At 35.8% G+C, this 20520-nt stretch overlaps 1 protein-coding gene across 3 annotated transcripts in view; it reads right to left on the bottom strand.

Moving 5' to 3' along the window:
• DYNC2H1 (dynein cytoplasmic 2 heavy chain 1) overlaps nucleotides 1–20520 on the bottom strand; it is a 320982-nt gene that overhangs the window by 108823 nt on the left and 191639 nt on the right. For all 3 annotated transcript variants that reach the window (XM_045204038.2, XM_053924343.1, XM_053924344.1), the window contains 4 exons: nucleotides 20190–20300; nucleotides 16192–16347; nucleotides 11619–11694; nucleotides 217–425 (listed from right to left, as the gene is read on the bottom strand). In XM_045204038.2, coding sequence (XP_045059973.2) covers nucleotides 217–425; nucleotides 11619–11694; nucleotides 16192–16347; nucleotides 20190–20300 — 552 coding nt within the window. The remainder of the gene's footprint in view (nucleotides 1–216; nucleotides 426–11618; nucleotides 11695–16191; nucleotides 16348–20189; nucleotides 20301–20520) is intronic.

The raw sequence follows: 20520 nt of genomic DNA, 5'->3' as shown, positions 1-20520 counted from the left end.
CCTATTATCATCAGTCCATTGTTAGTAAGTATCTAAAAGAACATAGAACACATAACTAGAGTTTAGAGGCTATATATTGACATGACATAACAAATAATACATATATGCAAATAATAACTACTTGTGTATTTGAAAAAAAACCCACATATTTAACAATGTAAAAAGTGACTCAAGTATCTACCTGGTAATATATTGAAAATGATTAATTTTACCTACCAAAATACTGCAGGATTTTGGCAGAGATAAGGAATATGGAAAAACGCTTTTCTTGTTCCTTTGGTTTAATACATCAATAATCGAAGAATTAAAAAACTGTTTCAGGTATGACTGAAGAACTCTAAGGTCAAAATAGTTATCTATACGTCCTCCATAAATAGCATTTTCAAGTAAACCATGTACAAATTCCCATTGTACATCTTTGGTACCTATAATTAAAAATATATATATTTGTATTAGTTTCATTTCTAAGCAATTAGAAATATTCTAAAAATATTCTAAAAGTTTTAAAAATATCAACTAACTTCCAGGCTTCAATTCTATTTATAGACTATAACAATATATATTTAATTCAGCTAAATCATTTCTTAAAGTGCTTATTAATATTAATAATTAATATATAATAATCACAAACAACTCCACAACAGGACGACAAACAATCCAATTAAAAACTTAGCAAAGAACCTGAACAGACACTCTCCCAAGAAGGACATACAGAGGGCCCACAGACACATGAAAAAAATGCTCAACATCACTGGCTATCAGAGAGATACAAATTAAAACCACAATGAGCTACCACTTCACACCAGTCAGGGTGGCCATCATTAACAAATCAACAAGCAATAAGTGCTGGCAAGGTTGTAGACAAAAGGATACCTTATTACACTGTTGGTGGGAAGGTAGACTGGTGCAGCTACTGTGGAAAACAGTATGGAATTTCCTTAAAAAAGTACAGATGGAACTGCCTTTTGACCCAGGAATTCCACTACTGGGATTATACCCTAAGAATCCTGAATCACCAATTCAAAAGAATCTATGCACCCCAATGTTTATAGTAGCATTATTTACAATAGCCAAGTGCTGGAAACAGCCAAAGTGCCCATCAGCAAATGAGTGGATCAAAAAACTGTGGTACATTTACACAATGGAATTCTATGCAGCAGAAAGGAAGAAGAAGCTCCTACCCTTTGCAAAAGCATGGATGGATCTGGAGAGCATTATGCTAAGTGAAATAAGCCAGGTGGTAAAAGACAAATACCATACGATCTTACCTATAAGTGGAACCTAATCAATAAAACAAACAAATGAGCAAAGTACAACCAAAGACATGGAAATAAAAACCAAACTGACAGTGACTAGAGCAGAGGGAGGAGGGGGATAATGGGAGAAAGAAGTAGAAGGGGCAAGTCAAGGAACATGAATAGAGGACTCATGGGCATGGAAAATGGTGGGGGGTTTGAATGTGGGGGGTATGGGGCAGGGGAGAGCAATGACGAAAGAGCCAGGACAACTGTAACTGAATGACAATAAAAAAAAGTTTAATGATCACTTAGCTAATATTTACTCAGATTATTTAATCAAGTAAAATTTCCCAAATATTTTATATTTATAAATTCAAGCCTCAAAACACAGAATTATTAATATTATCCAATTATCCAGATGGAGAAACTGAGGCATAAGGATGTTGACTCACCAAAATCAGAAAATCACGCACTTCCACCAATCTGGACTGAAATGAGGTACACTTAAACTAGCACCACATTCTTATCTGCCACACAATACTGCTTCCTTAAATTGAGAATTTCTTAGAACATATTCGAAACATAATTTTATACAATGTTGAACTCAGTACATAAGATAATCTGATCAATAGGGAAAGTACTAACTATGTTCACACAATGGTCTTCTCAAGGTCATGATTTTGATAGTCAACTGTCCATTCTCTATTCTAGCAGAAAACTAAAATGTAGTGTAAAAAACCACATGGGACCTTTATATAAACTCTCACTTCGCAATACAGACGTCTTCTTCATCACAGTTCAGTGCAAATGTTGTAAGAATTATACCTCAGGTCTGCAGTAAATGACAGAACCGCAATTATATTTAAACAAGCAAGTTAACGTCACTACTAGCCTTACTAGTTTAGTTGTATTTCATTAAAAACTTTATAAAATTCACAGAGAATCACAAAGCCTGATGGCAGTGTCACTGTTCACCTTCGGGCACAGGTGATTTACTGTTCCCCGCAGAACTGGGGCCCCAGAGGGTGCGTGCAGGACTAGTGGAAGTTGTTTGCCATTTATAGCTTACTACTGACAACTGCTGAGTAGCGATGACAAGGGCCAGGACCTGCCAATTTTCTAGTTCTGATGTTCAATAAATAATATACTAGAACTGTGTATATCATTCACTCATTCATAAGTCTCTAGGACATATAAAAACATTAATATGCCTTTCAACTTAAAAATACAAACAGCCATCAGAGAAAATGTTTATAGACTTTTTATAAGGAAATCTTATTATTTTTCTTATACCCATTGTTCTCAAGATAAGTTTTATTTTGTTTAAAAGAAAATAAATTATAACAGCAATACTAATAACAGTCAATAGTTACTGATAGCTTATTCAATATATTAAATGTACAAAGTGTTAAAGGCTTTACAAATCTTTTCTCATTTAGCCATCTCACAAGTTTAATCAGTTGAACTAGTGCCTATTAATGTTCTTACTTTACGGATCAGGAAACTCAAGCTGACAGGTTTAGAAACCTGTCCCAAAGCTACACAATCTCTTTAACAACAGCCCCTACAATTAGAGCTCTTTCTCTGCTTCTGCATTTTATTCAATCTATGTGCAGTTCTCTTAATATCAGGAAATTTGTAATCATAACATTATACAATTAGATTTTTACCATGAGATTTAACATTATTTTAAAGCAACTGCCTCTTATTTCCAACAATTCCATGGTGTTAACAGATACAAAAAAATCATGTGACACTATTAATTATATCACAGCCTTGAAATACAATGATAAATTACTCAAAGCCCGTGCTTTGGTTTCCTCATCTTAACAGGGCAATAATAATTTATGCCTCATAGTGGTATGATAAAAATCAAATAAATGTTCAGAAGCATTTGGAAAATTACCAAGTTTCCATGTAAGTTAAAGTACTAGTATATATCCTCCAAAAAAATCTTGTGTCAAGTTAAATACGACAGCTCATGGAAATTAGGGAAGTGGTTACCCTCAGCATAGAATGGGGAAGGATGAGTCATGTGCAGAAAGGAATCAGGGTGGTGCTTTGGAATGTTGGTAATACTTTGTATTGATTTGGGGCTAATTACATAGGCTTAATTTATAAAAATTTATTGAACATTTTTGTGTACTTTTCTGATGCATAATTCAGAAAGGTTTTTAAATAAACAAAAACTCAGAATACTATTTGGCATTAACTAATAGCTATTACTTGATGAAGGGGAAAGAAGTGAACAGAATAATGATGTGATTTGGACATGAAAGGAACAGAAATTGTCAAAGCACTGGATGTTTGAGGATGAGAAACAAAAAAGAATCCATGGTGATTCATAGGCTTTGAACTTGAGCAACTACAGGAATGGTGGTGCCATTTACTAAAACGGGGCGGACTAGGGAAACAGCAGTTTGACAGGGTTGCAGGATGTAAGGGGGCGGGGGACAAGAATCAAGAGTTCTGTTTAGGACATTTTTTTAAGCTTGAGATTCTTAACAACATATTTTCTTTTCTAATCCATCATTGTCTCAATTCTAGTGTCCCTTCGCCTTGGCTCTGCACGGTAAACTTCAGGGACTGTTTCTGTCTTTAGGAGGCAAAGAGCTGGTGTCCTCAGGGCATCAGATTATATGGTCTTGTTTGCTGCCTTATCTCAATCTATTATTTGTACTTTGATTCCTGATTCCTATTAATCATACAATTATGTTTCTAGAGATCCTTGTTGCCGACCTCAGTCTACCATACTCCTGAATTTAAACAGTTCCCTTAAAAGAGAACTGAGTGATTCAGCTGAAGTCTGAAACTTCTGATGCCCACAAAGTACAGACAGTCTTTCTAGCTTTCTGCTTCGTGAGGGCTACAGAGCAATAAAAAATCTTAAGTTATATAAAAAACAATGGCCATGACCTGGCAGGTGTGGCTCAGATGCTTGGTGCATCATCCAGTAAACCATGAACTGAAGGGTTGTGGGTTTGATTCCTTGTCAGGGCATGTGCCTAGGTTGCAGGTTCTGTTTCCAGTAAGGACACTTACAAGAGGCAGTCCATCAATGCTTCTCTCTCACAATGATGTTTCCCTCACTCTCTTCTTCCCTTCCCCTCTCTCTAAAATCACTGAGCATGTCCTCAGGTGAGAATCGAAAAACAAACAAACAAACAAACAATGATCACAATAGATAAGAGCTCTCAGAGAACACAGCATGGCAATCAGGACAGAGATCAGAAAATGAAAGGCAAAAAGCAAATTTTATGAAAGTCATTTTTGGACGGAAGATGGTGGCGAGATAGGTGGGAGCAGAGTCCACTTCCCCTCAACACCAGTGAAATATCTAGCTGATCTGAGGAGCAGAGCGAACAGCCAACAGTATTCCAGCATATATGAAGATCGGAGACCAAAGATAGAGGACATCGAAAGATCAGATGGTAAGAAGAGTGCTTAAGGACAGTAAGATCCCCAGGACCGTGCGCCGCCGGGGCGCAGGGTTGGTTGCAGGATTCCTGGGAGAGAGCCAGGCTGGGCTGTGTGAGCAGCCAGGTGCTTGTTTGGACCAGGGGGGCTTCAGTAGGAAGAACTTCTCAAAAAGGAAAAGAAAATAGAGGCACGTAGTCGCTAGTTAGAGTACTCTCCACAGGGCGGCCTCTGTTCCCCCTCCCCCCTCAGCCCCAGGACTGTGAATGCGGAAAAGCACCCCGTGCTCACCTGATGTCCAGCTGCAGCACATCTAGGGACCCACACCTGAAACCCCGGGTGAGCGCGAGCCCTGGTAAGCGGCCCAGCTTCCTGGGCACCAGACCCAAAGTGCCCCAGTGGGTGCGTACCCCAATCAGTGGCCTGGGGCCCACACCTGAAACCCTGGATGGGCGTGCACCCTGATAAGCATCCGGCTGCCTGGGAGCACAGGCAAAAAGCTCCTGGGTGAGCACGCAACCGGATCAGTGGCTGGCTGCCCCCTCGCACAGACCCAAAGCAGGGGATCAGCAACCAACTGAAGTCTAGACACAACCCGAACAATGGCCTGGCTGCCTGCAGGGGACCACAGCCAAAAAAAGCACTGGTTCTGAAAACTCCTACGTAGCCCCTGTGCACAGAACTCTGCAGGGCCTACTGGCTCTCTAGGAGGAAGGAGGAAGGAAGAATGCCCAGCAGAGGGGAGCTGCAGGGCTAGGAGAGACTGCATTCCCCAGAAAGACTCGACCCACTAGGAGGCTGAACTACCCCATAGCAGCACCGAAAGCCCCTAGCATCTAAGACAGCAAAGAGCAAGAAGGTGAAATGTGAGTTGCCCCTAATTGGTGCAACTCAAGGACAGCCACAGCTGGCGAACTAAAGGCCTAGTGGGGAGCAGAAGGACCCGGAGGAACTAGACTGAAGGCTGAACAACAGCGAAAAGTGTGGCTCAGGAAGGGAGAAAAGTGAAACCAATCCTTCCAACCACCCTCTCCCGTTCCACGGACAGGAAGACCAGCAGAACTAACCTGAGCAGTTTAAAGCCAGCAGAAGACCTTTTATTTATTTTTTTTCCCCTTCTTCTTTTTTCTTTCCTTCTTTCCCCATGAATTCCTTCTTCCTTTCTGTCCTTCTTTCTGTTTTTATTCCTTCTTCCTTCCATCCTTTACCTTTTTTATTCCTTCTTCCTGCCTTCATTTATTCTGTTGTTTTAATTTTTGTTAAAAAATTCCTTCTTATCTTGCCTCTGATCTTTCTTTATTCCTACTCCCTTCCTTCCTTTCCTTTTCTATTCCCTTTTTCCTTCCTTCCGTTCTTTTTTTTCCCCCCATTCCTCTTTTTCCCACAGGTGAGACAAGAAAACCTGGAGTGCTGAAAAGACCAGAGTAAGACTGTGTTACACCCATAAACGTCAGCTCAAGACCAGTGAGCACAGGAGATTAAGAAGACAGCACCACTGAATCCCATTGGCATTCTACCATAGAAGTTCATACCATAAACCCAGGGAGTCAGAATACATCAATTTAAGAAGCAGAGGCTAACAAGAGGAGTCTCACAAACAATGGGAAGACAAAGAAACAATTCCCAAATGAAAGGAAAGGAGGAAGTCTCAGAAAGAATGCTAAATGAAAAAGAGGCAAGTCAACTATCAGATACTGAGTTCAAAGCAATGGTCATCAGGAAGCTCACTGAGCTCTCTGAGCTCAAAGAGAATTACCAGAAACTACAAGGAAACTACAATGAACTCACTGCAAACTATATCAACATCAAAAAGGAAATAGAAACTATCAACAAGAGCCAAGAGGAAAAGAAGAATACAATTTCTGAATTGAAGAACACAGTAGAAGGAATGGAAAGCAGACTTGATGAAGCAGAGGATCGGATCAGCGAGCTGGAGGACAAAGTAGAAAAAAACACCCAGAAAGAGCAAGAAAAGGAAAGAGGCTCAGAAAGAATGAAGAGGCAATAAGGGAAATGCAGGACAACATGAAACATAACAATATCCGTATAATATGAATACCAGAAGGAGAAGAAGAAGAGCAAGGGATAGAAAACCTGTTTGAAAAAGTAATGATGGAAAATTTCCCTAATCTGAGGAGAGAAAAAGTCACCCAAATCCAGGAATCACACAGAGTCCCAAGCAAGAGGAACCCAAAGAGACCCACTACAAGACACATCATAATTGAAATGGCAAATTTATAAGACAAAGAGAGGATCTTAAAGGCAGCAAGGGAGAAAAAGGAAGTAACATACAAGGGAGCCCCAATAAGGTTAGCAACTGACTTCTCAATGGAAACCCTCCAAGCCAGAAGAGAATGGCAAAAAATATTCCAAGTACTGAGAACCAGAGGCCTGCAACCAAGAATACTTTACCCAGAAAGTCTCTCAATCAAGATAGAAAGCCAAATAAAGAAAGAGTTTCCCAGACGAAAGAAGTCTAAAAGAATACAGCTCCACCAAACCAGCTCTGCAAGAGATGCTAAAGGGACTGCTTTAAGGAAAGGAAGGAAAAGAGAAAGACAGAGGAACACAGGTAGGAAAAAATGGCAATGAATAACTACCTATCGATAATAACCTTAAACGTAAATGGATTAAATGCTCCAACCAAAAGACATAGAATAGCTGAATGGATAAGAAAACATGACCCACAGATATGCTGCCTACAAGAGACCCATCTCAGGACAAAAGACTTACACAGACTGAAAGTGAAGGGCTGGAAACAAATTTTCCAAGCAAACGGACAGGAAAAAAAAGCAGGGGTAGCAATAATCATATCAGACAAAATAGACTTCCAAAGAAGGGCCATAAAGAGAGACCCAGAAGGTCACTTCATAATACTCAAGGAAAGAATCCACCAAGAAGACATAAACATTGTAAATATATATGCACCCAACATAGGAGCACCCAAATACATAAAGAAAATCTTGGAGGACTTCAAGAAAGATATTGACAGCAACACAATTATAGTAGGGGACTTTAACACCCCACTATCAAAAATGGACAGGTCTTCCAGACAAAATATCAACAAAGATATTGTGTCACTTAATAATACCCTAGAGGAAATGGACTTAACTGATATATACAGAGCTTTTTATACCAAAGAAGCAAAATATACATTCTTTTCAAATGCACATGGAACTTTTTCAAAGATAGACCACATGATAGGACACAAAGCAAGCCTCAACAAATTCAAGAAAATTGAAATCATATCAAGCATTTTCTCTGACCACAAGGGACTGAAACTAGAAACCAACCCCAAACACTCAAAATCATGGAGACTGAATAGCATGCTACTAAACAATGAATGGGTCAAGAACGAGATTAGGGAAGAAATCAAAAACTTCCTGGAAACAAATGAAAACGAACTCACAACAACCCAAAACCTATGGGACACAGCAAAGGCAGTCCTGAGAGGGAAGTTCATAGCAATACAGGCCTACCTTAAGAAGATAGAAACAGTAAAAAACAAACAACCTAACCCTACGCCTACAAGAACTGGAGGAACAACAACAAAGACAGCCCAGAGGAAGCAGAAGGAAGGAAATAACCAAGATCAGAGCAGAGTTAAGTGACATAGAGACTAAAAGCACAATTCTAAGGATCAATGAATCCAGGAGCTGTTTCTTTGAAAAGATAAAAAAAATCGACAAGCCTTTAAGTAGGCTCATCAAGAAGAAAAGAGAGAGGATCCAAATAAACAGAATTAGAAATGAAAGAGGAGAGATTACAACTGATACTACAGAAATACAAAGGATTGTAAGAAATTACTATGAAGAACTGTATGCTAAGAAATTTGAAAACCTAGATGAAATGGACACATTTCTAGAAAAATATAATCTTCCAAAACTGAATGAAGAAGCAGAAAACCTGAACAGACCAAAAACAGCAGACGAAATTGAAGCAGTCATCAAAAAATTCCCAACACACAAAAACCCTGGACCAGATGGTTTCACAGGATAATTCTACAAAGCATTTAAGGAAGAGCTAACCCCTATCCTTCACAGACTATTCGAAAAAATCCAAACTGATGGAAGACTCCCAAACTCTTTTTATGAAGCCAGCATCATCCTAATCCCAAAACCAGATAAAGACACAAAGAAGAAAGAAAACTTCAGGTCAATATCGCTGATGAACATAGATGCTAAAATTCTCAACAAAATATTAGCAAACCGCATCCAGCAATACATTAAAAAGATCATCCACCATGACCAAGTGGGATTCATCCCAGGGATGCAAGGATGGTACAATATTCGCAAATCAATAAACATAATACATCACATCAATAATGGCAAAGACAAAAATCACATGATCATATCAATAGATGCAGAAAAAATCATTTGATAAGATACAGCACCCATTTCTGATAAAAACACTCAGCAAAGTGGGAATAAAGGGAGCAGTCCTCAACATAATAAAGGCCATATATGAGAGACCTACAGCCAACATCACACTCAATGGACAAAAACTTAGAGCTTTCCCACTAAGATCAGGAACAAGACAAGGATGCCCTCTCTCACCACTCCTATTCAACATAGTATTGGAAGTCCTAGCCACAGCAATCAGACAAGAAAAAGCAATAAAAGGCATCCAAATTGGAAAGGAGGAAATGAAACTGTCACTGTTTGCAGACGACATGATAGTGTACATGGAAAATCCTATAGACTCCACCAAAAAACTACTCGACCTAATAAATGAATTTGGCAAAATAGCTGGATACAAAGTCAATACCCAGAAATCAAAGGCATTCCTGTACACCAACAATGAAACTGCAGAAACAGAAATCAGGAAAAAAATCCCATTTGATATAGCAACAAGAAAAATAAAGTACCTAGGAATCAACCTAACCAAGGAGGTAAAAGACCTGTACTCAGAAAACTACACAACACTGAAGAAAGAAATTAAGGAAGACTCAAACAAATGGAAGCATGTACCATGCTCATGGATTGGAAGAATTAACATCATCAAAATGGCCATACTACCCAAAGCAATTTATAGATTCAATGCAATCCCTATTAGAGTACCCATCACATATTTCACAGATATAGAACAAACATTTCAGAAATTCATATGGAACCAGAAACCACCCCGAATAGCTGCAGCAATTTTGAGAAAGAAGAACAAAGCAGGAGGGATCACAATACCTGATATCAAACTGTATTGCAAGGCCACGGTTATCAAAACAGCCTGGTACTGGCATAAAAACAGGCACATAGACCAATGGAACAGAACGAGAGCCCAGAAATAAACTCAAGTCTATACGGTCAATTAATATTTGCCAAAGGAGGCAGAACCATAAAATGGAGCAAAAACAGCCTCTTCAACAGATGGTGTTGGGAGATCTGGACAGCTACGTGCAAAAAAATGAAACTCGATCACCAACTTACGCCATACACAAAAATAAACTCAAGATGGATAAAAGACTTAAGTATAAGTTGTAACACCATAAAAGTCCTTGAGGAAAACATTGGCAGGAAGATGTCAGACATTCCACAAAGCAACATCCTCACAGACACATCCCCTAAAGCAAGGGACATAAAGGAAAGAATAAACAAATGGGACCTCATCAAAATAAAAAGCTTCTGCATGGATAAAGAAAACAGCACCAAATTACAAAGAGAACCAACAGTATTGGAAAACATATTTGCTAATGATACCTCAGAGAAGGGCCTGATCTTCAAAATATATAAAGAACTCACATGACTCCACTCCAGGAAGACAAACAACCCAATTAAAAAATGGGCAAAGGACTTGAACAGACACTTCTCCAAGGAAGACATACAGAGGGCCCAGAGACATATGAAAAGATGCTTAGCACCACTAGCCATCAGAGAGATGCAAATCAAAACCACAATGAGGTATCATCTCACACCAGTCAGAGTGGCCACCATAAACAAATCCACAAACAAATGTTGGAGAGGATGCGGAGAAAAGGGAACCCTAGTGCACTGTTGGTGGGAATGCAGACTGGTGAGGCCACTGTGGAAAACAGTATGGAATTTCCTCAGAAAACTAAAAATGGAACTGCCCTTTGACCCAGCAATTCCGCTGCGGGTATTATACCCTAAGAACCCTGAAACACCAATCCAAAAGAACCTGTGCACCCCAATGTTTATAGCAGCACAATTTACAATAGCCAAGTACTGGAAGCAACCAAAGTGCCCATCAGCAAACGAGTGGATCCAAAAACTATGGTATATTTACACAATGGAATTCTACGCAGCAGAGAGAAAGAAGGAGCTTATACCCTTTGCAACAGCATGGATGGAACTGGAGAGCATTATGCTAAGTGAAATAAGCCAGGCGGTGAGGGACAAATACCATATGATCTCACCTTTAACTGGAACATAATCAAGAAGAAAAAAGCAAACAAAATATAACCAGAGACATTGAAGTTAAGAACAGTCTAACAATAGCCAGGGCAGGGGGGGGGGGTGGTGCGGGGATAGTGGGAAGAGGGGATTACAGGAACTACTATAAAGGACACATGGACAAAACCAAGGGGGAGGGTGGAGGTGGGGGAGGGAGGTGGGTTCAGCTGGGGTGGGGTGGAGGGATGGGGAGAAAAGGCATACAACTGTAATTGAAAAACAATAAAAAAAATAAAAAAAATAAAAATTAAAAAAAAAAAGAAAGAAAGACAATGTATTTTTGGGGATAGCTATTTTACCTCAGGTTTTGGTGTTTGAATTCCAGAACAAGAACCAAAGAAACATGTGGAGGAGTTTTTATTTATTTATTGCATATTGAATTTATAGAGGTTATATAGCATAATAAATCAATAAAGGTTTCAAGTGTAGAAGTTTATTACACACACACACACACACACACAAAAGAAAGTCATTTTTGAAAAAGCCATGTTGTTAATATGACCTCATTTTTTTCCCACTAACACTAGGGATAAAAATTTTCATCAATAAAACTTACCATCAAAGAGCCTGTCAATAATGTTGTACCCAGCCCGAAGATCTGATAAAGAAAACTCATAAAATTTGGTCCAACCCTATCAAAACAAATTTAAAAAAATTAAAGAACTATAAGCAGTTCAAAGATATATATATGTATGCATTACTTCCCTTACTAACTTTAAAACAATGTTCATTACATGCTAAAAAAAATCCTGAGAATTTTTAATAAAAATAATAAATCTATAATAATAGTAATATTTTAAAAGAGATTATTTACCTCCACAGGATGCAAAAAAAACTTTATAGTACCATAAAAGTTTTTCATCATTGAAGTATGTGAAAATACAGTCACAGAAAGAACAAACTGGCATAGTAAATTTGGAGTCTACATACTGTATATACATTGAAATAGTTCCCAAAATCTTATTCAGAATTGTGGATTTTCTCCAAAAATATGAAAACAGAAAGGTGACAAAATTTTTTTTAAAGGCTTAAAGGCATATAGCATTATTTCCTGTACATTTGACCCACAAAGCATTTGTATTGGAACTACAGAAAATATAAACCTATAGCTAATAGTTACAATGCTTGAATAAAAGGAACATTCATAGAGATCTATATTTTGTCAAAAATATACAAAACATTTAAAAATAACTTCTATGGGCTCCCATTAATTGAAACTAATTACTTTTATGCAATTAAAATTTTATGAAACGAACATTTTTATTGCATAGAACTAATACTGTATGTCATGCTCTGGGATAAAAGAATGAACAAAACATAAATAATCCTGCTCCTCATGAAGCTTTCGGTCAATACAGGGTGGGAGGGGAAGAGTGGGATGGATACAATCAATCACTCAAATAATGTATGATTATAAACTGTAATATGTGTGATGGAAAGAAACATAGTTGGTATATATAAGAAAGAGATCTGACATAACCTAAGAGGTCAAGGAAAGACACCCTAATGGGGACAGAACTAGAATTGATAGAAAGACAAAAGTAGATAGTAGGAAAATAAATTAAAGAATTTTTGTGCTGGACTGTAATGGAGGTAAAGATACAAAAAATAGTGTTAATAATGACTTCTAAATTTATGGGTTATTTAAATTGATGGTGGTGGTGTCATTCATTGATAAGTGGGACACTGGAAAAATAAAAAGTTGGGAAAGGGGTATCATGAGATCATTGAACAAAACTGTTCAAGCAGAACTTAACTGAGTGCCTGCTGTATACCAAGCACTGTTTTAGTCAATGAGAAACCAACAACGAACAAGACTGTATCTGTGCTTTTGAGAAGCTTGTGTTCTAGTAATTTTGTTCCAGAATACGTGGGATTTTCAGTACTCTGTAGACCAGTTACTGACAGTGTTGGATAATCAGTGATTCTTAATATGATACAAAATTTTAATATAAAATTATGATACAAAAATTTGAAAGATAATTTTTGTTTTTCATGTCATATCTTCTGATAGGAATAATGTAAATTGTGGGGAGATTTTCTATATAGCCAATCGACTCCTATTTAGCCCAGTTGGATATCCAGGCACTGTGCTAAGTGCTCTTACAAAGATGAATGTGTTGGAGGCTGGTATCAAGGGCTCACAATCTAGTAAGAATAACAAGATGTCAAATAACAATCATGAAACAAAATTGATATTGCACAAAGTACTGTATTAGAAGTACAATATACATCTATAAAACAGAGGATATTATTTCTGTAACCAAATATAGGACTGCAATAAAAAATATCAAAAAATAATCTTTTACTAACATGAGAAATAAAACCTGAGTGGAATTAATAGATCTTTACTTCTGGCAGCTGGCATTTAAGGAAAAAAGAAAAAGAAAACCAAACAAGGAAAACAGGTAAAGTTAGAGAGTTTGTAGAAGTACATATTCATATAACATGATCTCTAGCAATTAATGGTATTCTCAATTTTGTCTGCTTTTACCTCCAATTTTATGGTTTTCATAAGAGCAAACTTAGAATGTTAAAAAATAACATTTTAAATGTTTTTTGTGTGTATGAAAGTGAATTTCTGTATTCTCTATGGACAGCATTTTGACAATATTTATGAACTTTTAAAAATACATATTAAAAATACATATATAATAGTGTGGTGATTGCTGGAAGGAGGAAGGTGTAAGGGGACTAAATGGTAATGGAAAAAATACAATAAAGATTAAATAAAAAAGTAAAATGAACAATGTGAACAAAATAAAAGATCTACAAGCATAAAAAAGAAGTAAGAATAAAAAAACATATATCTTTTGACCCAAACATTACATATTTAGAAAATGGCCACCATAAATAAATGCCAAAAGAGGCACGTATATGCAAATATTTTGTAACAGTAAAGATTGAAAAGAATATGCATGCCCATGCAGCAATACAAAACTGCTTAAAAATAGGTATACTGATATAATGAACACGAATAATATTTTAAATTAGATATTCAATGGGTAGTAATATTTAATAATATCTAAAATGTACTAGTTATTAAAGCAATTTACGGGACAGTGTTTGTAATGTGCTGCCATTTGAGTTAAAAAGAATATATGAGTGTATTAAAATACATAAAATATCTTTGCATGTGTATACACTCTCTCTGAAGGGCACCCCAGAAATGGTGAAGAGTCGATGCCCTGACAATAGATGGCAGAAGGATAGAAGGGAGGAGACTAAATTAAAACTGCAAACCTTTTCATAGCTTTTTAATTTATGTTGTGTGAATATATCATTTAATAAAAAATAAAAATCTAATTTCATTAAAAATATTTTTTTTTCTTTTCTCAGTAAAAGTGCATCATTATCACTATTCTTCAGATATCCACCAAGATTAACTGATCCATTAGGGTGAGGATGAATTTCAGGAAAAATGCAGCAAAGGCTTTAGAGAAAGGTGGGGCTGGCCATTTCCAATCTCTTATAGGTTTTAGGGTATAACTCCTTCGGCAAGTTAATTACCATTGAGACCCAAATTTGTAAAATGAGCAAATTAAGAATATGTCCCCATAAAGGTAGTATGTAAATTCTATGAAACAATCCATTGCTATTACTTAGTACTTCATGAGTTTGACATATGTTTACTGACAGACTATGCACGGGGCATTGCGTTAAGCACTTCTGAACATACACTCTTTCATTCAATCGTCACAACAAAGGTACGCATGGTTATTATTCCCATTCTGCAGCTGAGGAAACTGTTGCTTATTGGGGCTAAAGTAATTTACCCAAGGTCACATTGCTAGGAAATTCTAGAGTCAGGGCTCAAATCCAAGTCTATAATCTATACTCTTATTTTGACACATAACTGAAATAGAAAGAGGCTAAAAGGGAGGCAGGTAGAGAGGGAAGTTTGAGGAGAGTTTATCCCAACAGAATTAGAAAAAGTTGAAAAAAAGAGGATGGGAAAAATGTAAAGATGAAAGAATGATGGAATTGGTGGCTAAAATAGGCATCTGGCAAGAACAGATTACTGGTACCAGGAGGGCTGCCATGGCATGTGGTCTATTATTGCTTGTAACAACAGAGACAGCTAGGGCCTATGGTGAGAAAGAGCTTAATGAATCCAAGTCTATATGACTATACTTCTTGATGAATCCAGAAGTCTAGCGTGACTGAGGTGTAGAGAACAAGGAGGATGGTGAAGAGATAGGCAAATCTTTCCTTCTGGACCATGGTAAGGAATCTGCATATTTTTCCTAGACACAATAGAAAGCCACTTGATGGCTTTTAAGGAGAACAATAAAATAATTAAATTTATATATTAAAAAATAATTCTGGATGCTAAATGTTAGATTTGAAAGGCTATCTCTGAAAGTGGTACAGGTGAACCCTGACCCATGTGGCTCAGTAGGTTGGGCATCCTTCCTCAAAGGGAAAGGTTGCCAGTTCAAATCCCAGTCAGGACACATGCCTGGGTTGCAGGTTCGGTTCCCAGTCGGGGTGCGTATGAGAGGCAACCAATCCAGGTTTCTCTCTCACATCAATGTTTCTCTCCCTCTCTTTCTCCCTCCCTCCCCCCTCTCTAAAATCCAATAAATGAAATCTTTAAAACAAAAAAAATAATACAGGTTAGAGATAATACAGCTTACAAAAAATGGTAAAGAGAAGTGACAAATTTGAATTATGTTTTGGAAGTAGAATCAATAGGACTTGATAATGGATTGGGTAGGAAGGCTAAAAAAAAAACATCACGAACTCCTAGGTTTCTAATTTGAAGAAGTAAATGGAATTCAATGCCTTTTATTGAAAGGAATATACTAAAGGAAAAACAGGTATGGGGAATTCAGTAGTTGAACATTGAGATGTCTGTTAGATATAAAACTATAAAAATGATGCCTAACAATTATTGAGGGCTTATGATGGTTTTATACATTGTTCTGAATGCTTTAATTCAAAGAGATATGAACTAGATAACTATATACAATCCAGGAAATTAACAGAAAAGATTGAATTAGGGATATAAATTTATGAATTATGAGCCAAATTATGAAGTAATGCTAGCCACTTCTACTAAATTATAAAAATATTCTCTTATAAAAAAATATGTACAACTTATATGCAAGACTAATCTTACGTACCTGTGGAATATAATTTCTTCTTTCTTGACAGGCAGCATGAAACCATGCAAAACTGAAGAGAGCGTGAGCTCGATGTATATTACCTTTTTTGCTAATTTGCTCAGGAGTCCAAGATTCGTAAGTACGCATTAAATTCTTCTTTAAGCCTGGAGGTGACTAAAGAAAAAAAAATAACAGACATCATATTATTTAATAATACAATGAATCAGTCAATAAAATGAGCAACAACCACACATTGATGTTTTTCTCTCTCTTTCTGCCTCCCTTACCCTCTCTATAAAAATAAATAAATATAATCTTTAAAAAAATGTACTATTAAAAAATAAAATGGATTAATATTTAATACATTTGAGAACATATTTTATTTTTTTTAAAGGTTTTATTTATTTACTTCTAGAAAGAGAGGGGAAGGGAAAGAGAAAGAAAGGGAGAGAAACATCTATGTGTGGTTGCTACTCACATACCCCCTAACTAGGGACCTGGCCTGCAACTCAGGCTTGTGCCCTGACTGAGAATCGAACTGGCAACCCTTTACTTCTCAGTCCAGCACTCAATCTACTGAGCCACACCAGCCAGGGCTGAGAACATATTTTAATGGAGAAAATTTTACACTATTACCAAACTGACTTAAATTGTTATTATGTTACTTTAAAATGTACAAGTATATAACTCTTTACACCTAACAGTTCATCTCAATTATAAATACAAAATATTTTTAATTAAAAAAAAACCTATAAACCAACAACATTCAAAATAAGTAAGTTTTATATGATCATTAAGGCATTCTACCAAAATGATCTTTTATTAAGTGCATATCCAAATTTCCATTTTTAAAGTGAAAACATTTTTGAAGTGAAAATGTCTTTTTTATGAGACATTTAGAAACTATTATAAAAAGGCCAAATTTTCTGAGAACTATTTAATAAAATATGACATTAACAGAAAACTGAACAACCATTTAGAGTTTTTAAAGACACTATCCTAGGGATTATGCAAAATAGATAAAAATATAAATTACAGAGAAAAAGCATACACAAATACAGACTATTTGAAAAATAACAAAATGGAAACATTAATGTCAAATTATGAGGTAAGGTCAAAGATATACTTGACTACAAAGTCACAGATATAAACTAATTTCAATATTTATGCAAGAAAATATAAACCAACTAAGCATTCAACACAAAAGCAGAAAAAAGGAAAAATAAAAGCAAATACAATCTAAGGAAAACATTAAGAAGAAAAAATAAAGAACAAAGCAGCTAATTCAGTGAACAGAGAAGACAAGTAGGGCAATGATTATTTGGAATAAATTTTTTAAATGTTCTTGCAACTAATCAAAAAAGAGAAGAAGTTAACAATAAAATAGAAATTTAACAATTTTAAAGATAATAATGTATAATTATATGTGTACATATATGCATATATAGTCATACTTTTGCATATACATAGTAATAACAATGCACTATGCTATTTCCTAGCAGAAAATTATCTACATTGATACAAGAAATAGCAAACAAATTCCCCAGACATTTAAATAAAACTAAAAATTTCCATGGAAATATCATAAAATTATCTCCTTAAAAGGATCCTGGATAAGATTGGACTTTCAGTTCAACATTCAAGGAACAGTTCCCCTGATATATTAACTCCTCATTAATTGAAGTTTTTACTGTGTTCTTCCTACATCCCAAGTATTATAGGATAAGAAAAAAAAGCAAAACAAAATAAAACAAAACCTCCCGCGTTTATGACTCGCTCACATAATCCAGTTCTAGAATGCAGTTTAGTAACAGAGTATACTCGGAGAGTGGCTAAAGATTTGTAAAGATTATTTCTTACTAGACATTGTAATGACACTCGTTCAGCTAACATATTTCCAAATATTAAATCATCTTTGCATTCCCTAGATTAATCCCATCCCTCTTTCTCCTTAAACGAGACTAATAACTTCAGATGAAAGAAAAGACATATGATCAAAATAACAGGTAGGTATAAACACTAACAAAACATTTTTTTTAAGAAAAAATATTTAAACAAAGAAGTTCTACAAATTGAGAGCAAATGAAGGCAGAACCCCTTTTTATAAATTTTAAGAAGTTTTAATTCAGTTTATTATTTATGACTTTGACCAGTTATATGATATAGTTACAAATACATATAGTTTTGGATATATCAGGTTTAAGAAGGATCTGCCAAGTATTACTTGTTAGAAGGATGTACAAATTGATGGATGAAAGAAAGGAAGGAAGGAAGGAAGAAAACAAACACTGAAAATCTAGCTTAACTATGTCAAAAAAACCCACATAAAATAAAAACTGGATATCCATGTGCAAAAGAATAAAGTTAGAACCTTACCTTACACCATATATAAAAATAAAACAAACTTCAAAATAAATTAAAAATCTAAAAATTTAAGACCCAAAACTAGAAAACTACTTAAAGAAAAGAGAGGACAACTTTCATGAAATTGAATTTGAAAATTCTTTTTGGATATGACATAAAAAGCACAGGCAATGAAAACAAAAACAAACAAATGACACTACATCAAACTTAAAAATATCTATGCACCAAAGGAAACACAGTGAAACAGCAAACCTGCAGAATGGGAGAAAATATTTGCAAACTATGTATCTGATAAGGAGCTCCTACAACTCAACTCTCAACTCCAGAAATATACAGGGCAAGGAGAAAGTAGGTTTACAGTTGGGAGTATGCAAAACAAAGTTTATTCTTGTGTTACTATTTATTGTATTATTTTTTCATATGAACAATTGTAAACCTACTTTTGCCTCACCTTGTAAGGAACTCCTACAACTCTACAACAAAAATACTTATTAAAAAGGGGCGAATGACTCAAACTAAACATTTCTCCAAAGCAAATATACAAACGGCCAACAAGCATATAAAAAGATGTTCAACATCACTAACATCAAGGAAATGTAAATGAAAACCACAGTGAGCTATTACCTCACAGCGTTAGAATGGCTGCTATTAAAAGCACACACACACACACACACACACAGAAAAAGAACAACTGTGGTCAAGGACGCTGATACAATGTGCATTGTTGGTAGGAATGCAAAATGATGCACTACAATGGGAAACAGTATGGAGGTTCCACAAACAATTAAAATTAGAATTATCATATCATCCCAAAATCCCACTTCTGGTATATATCCAAAAATAATTGAAAACAGGATCTTGAAGAGTTATTTGCCCACGCCCATTCACTGCCGCATTACTCACAACAGCAAAGAGGTAGAAGGCCTAAATGTGCATGGACTAAAGAATGGATAAAGAAAGCATATAATATACATACAGTGGGATATTATTCACCATTAAAAAAAGTATGGTGAATACAGGGGAAGAGGAGTGGGTGGAGGGAGAAAAGGATATAAGAGGGATGAATGATAAGGGTAAAAATACACTAAAAATAAAATTTAAAAGTAAAGAGAAAAAGAAAAGAAAAAAAGGAGGAAATCCTGTCATATGTCACCCATGGACAAACCTTGTGGACATAATGTCACATAAAATAAGCCAGTTGCAAAAAACACAAGGAATCCACTTATATAAAATATCTTAAGTAGGAAAACCCACAGAAATGGAAAGTAGAATGGTGGTTGCCAGGAGTGAAGAGAGAGTGAAATGGCAAGTTGTTTTCAATGGATACAGTCTGAATTTTGCAAGATAAAAAACTTCTGTAGATCTGTTGCATAATAAGGTACATATAGTTAACACTACTGTATCAAACACTTAAAAGTTGTTACAATGGTAAATTTTATGTGTCTTTTACTAGGATAAAAACAACAAAAAATATAAAATTTTAAAGAAAAATTACATGTATTTTTACAAATGTGATCTTATACTATTATTTATTTATATTAACCTCATCAAAATGTAAAGCTTTGCATAATAAATGGTTGTTTACAGAGCTTTGGAAGGCATGTAGGGATTACTGCACATATACAACTAGTGGTTCAAGCTTTAAATCTTACCTCGTATGTTATCTTCAAACTTGACTGTAATAAAATAGGAGTAAAGTTGGGATGAACTTCTGCAGTGAGCCAAAGACGAAAGGTATCTTTAGGCTGAAGAGTATTCAACTCCTTGTTTATAAAAAACAGCAATAAAAATCTACTTAAACACACACACAAATTTCCATTTTATAAATATACTACTACTAAGTAATTTTTCTTACTAAAATCTTTCTGTGACTTTTTAATATATTACTTAATGTGCTGATTATATTTACCTTAAATACACACCTTTTCTATTATTAGTTCAGTGTAATAGATAAGAACTTGACCTGGAGCTTGGCCATAGGCT

This window comes from Desmodus rotundus, chromosome 5 (assembly GCF_022682495.2).
Source record: "Desmodus rotundus isolate HL8 chromosome 5, HLdesRot8A.1, whole genome shotgun sequence".
Classification (NCBI taxonomy): Eukaryota; Metazoa; Chordata; class Mammalia; order Chiroptera; family Phyllostomidae; genus Desmodus; species Desmodus rotundus.
This window is presented reverse-complemented; position numbering and strand designations above follow the sequence as displayed.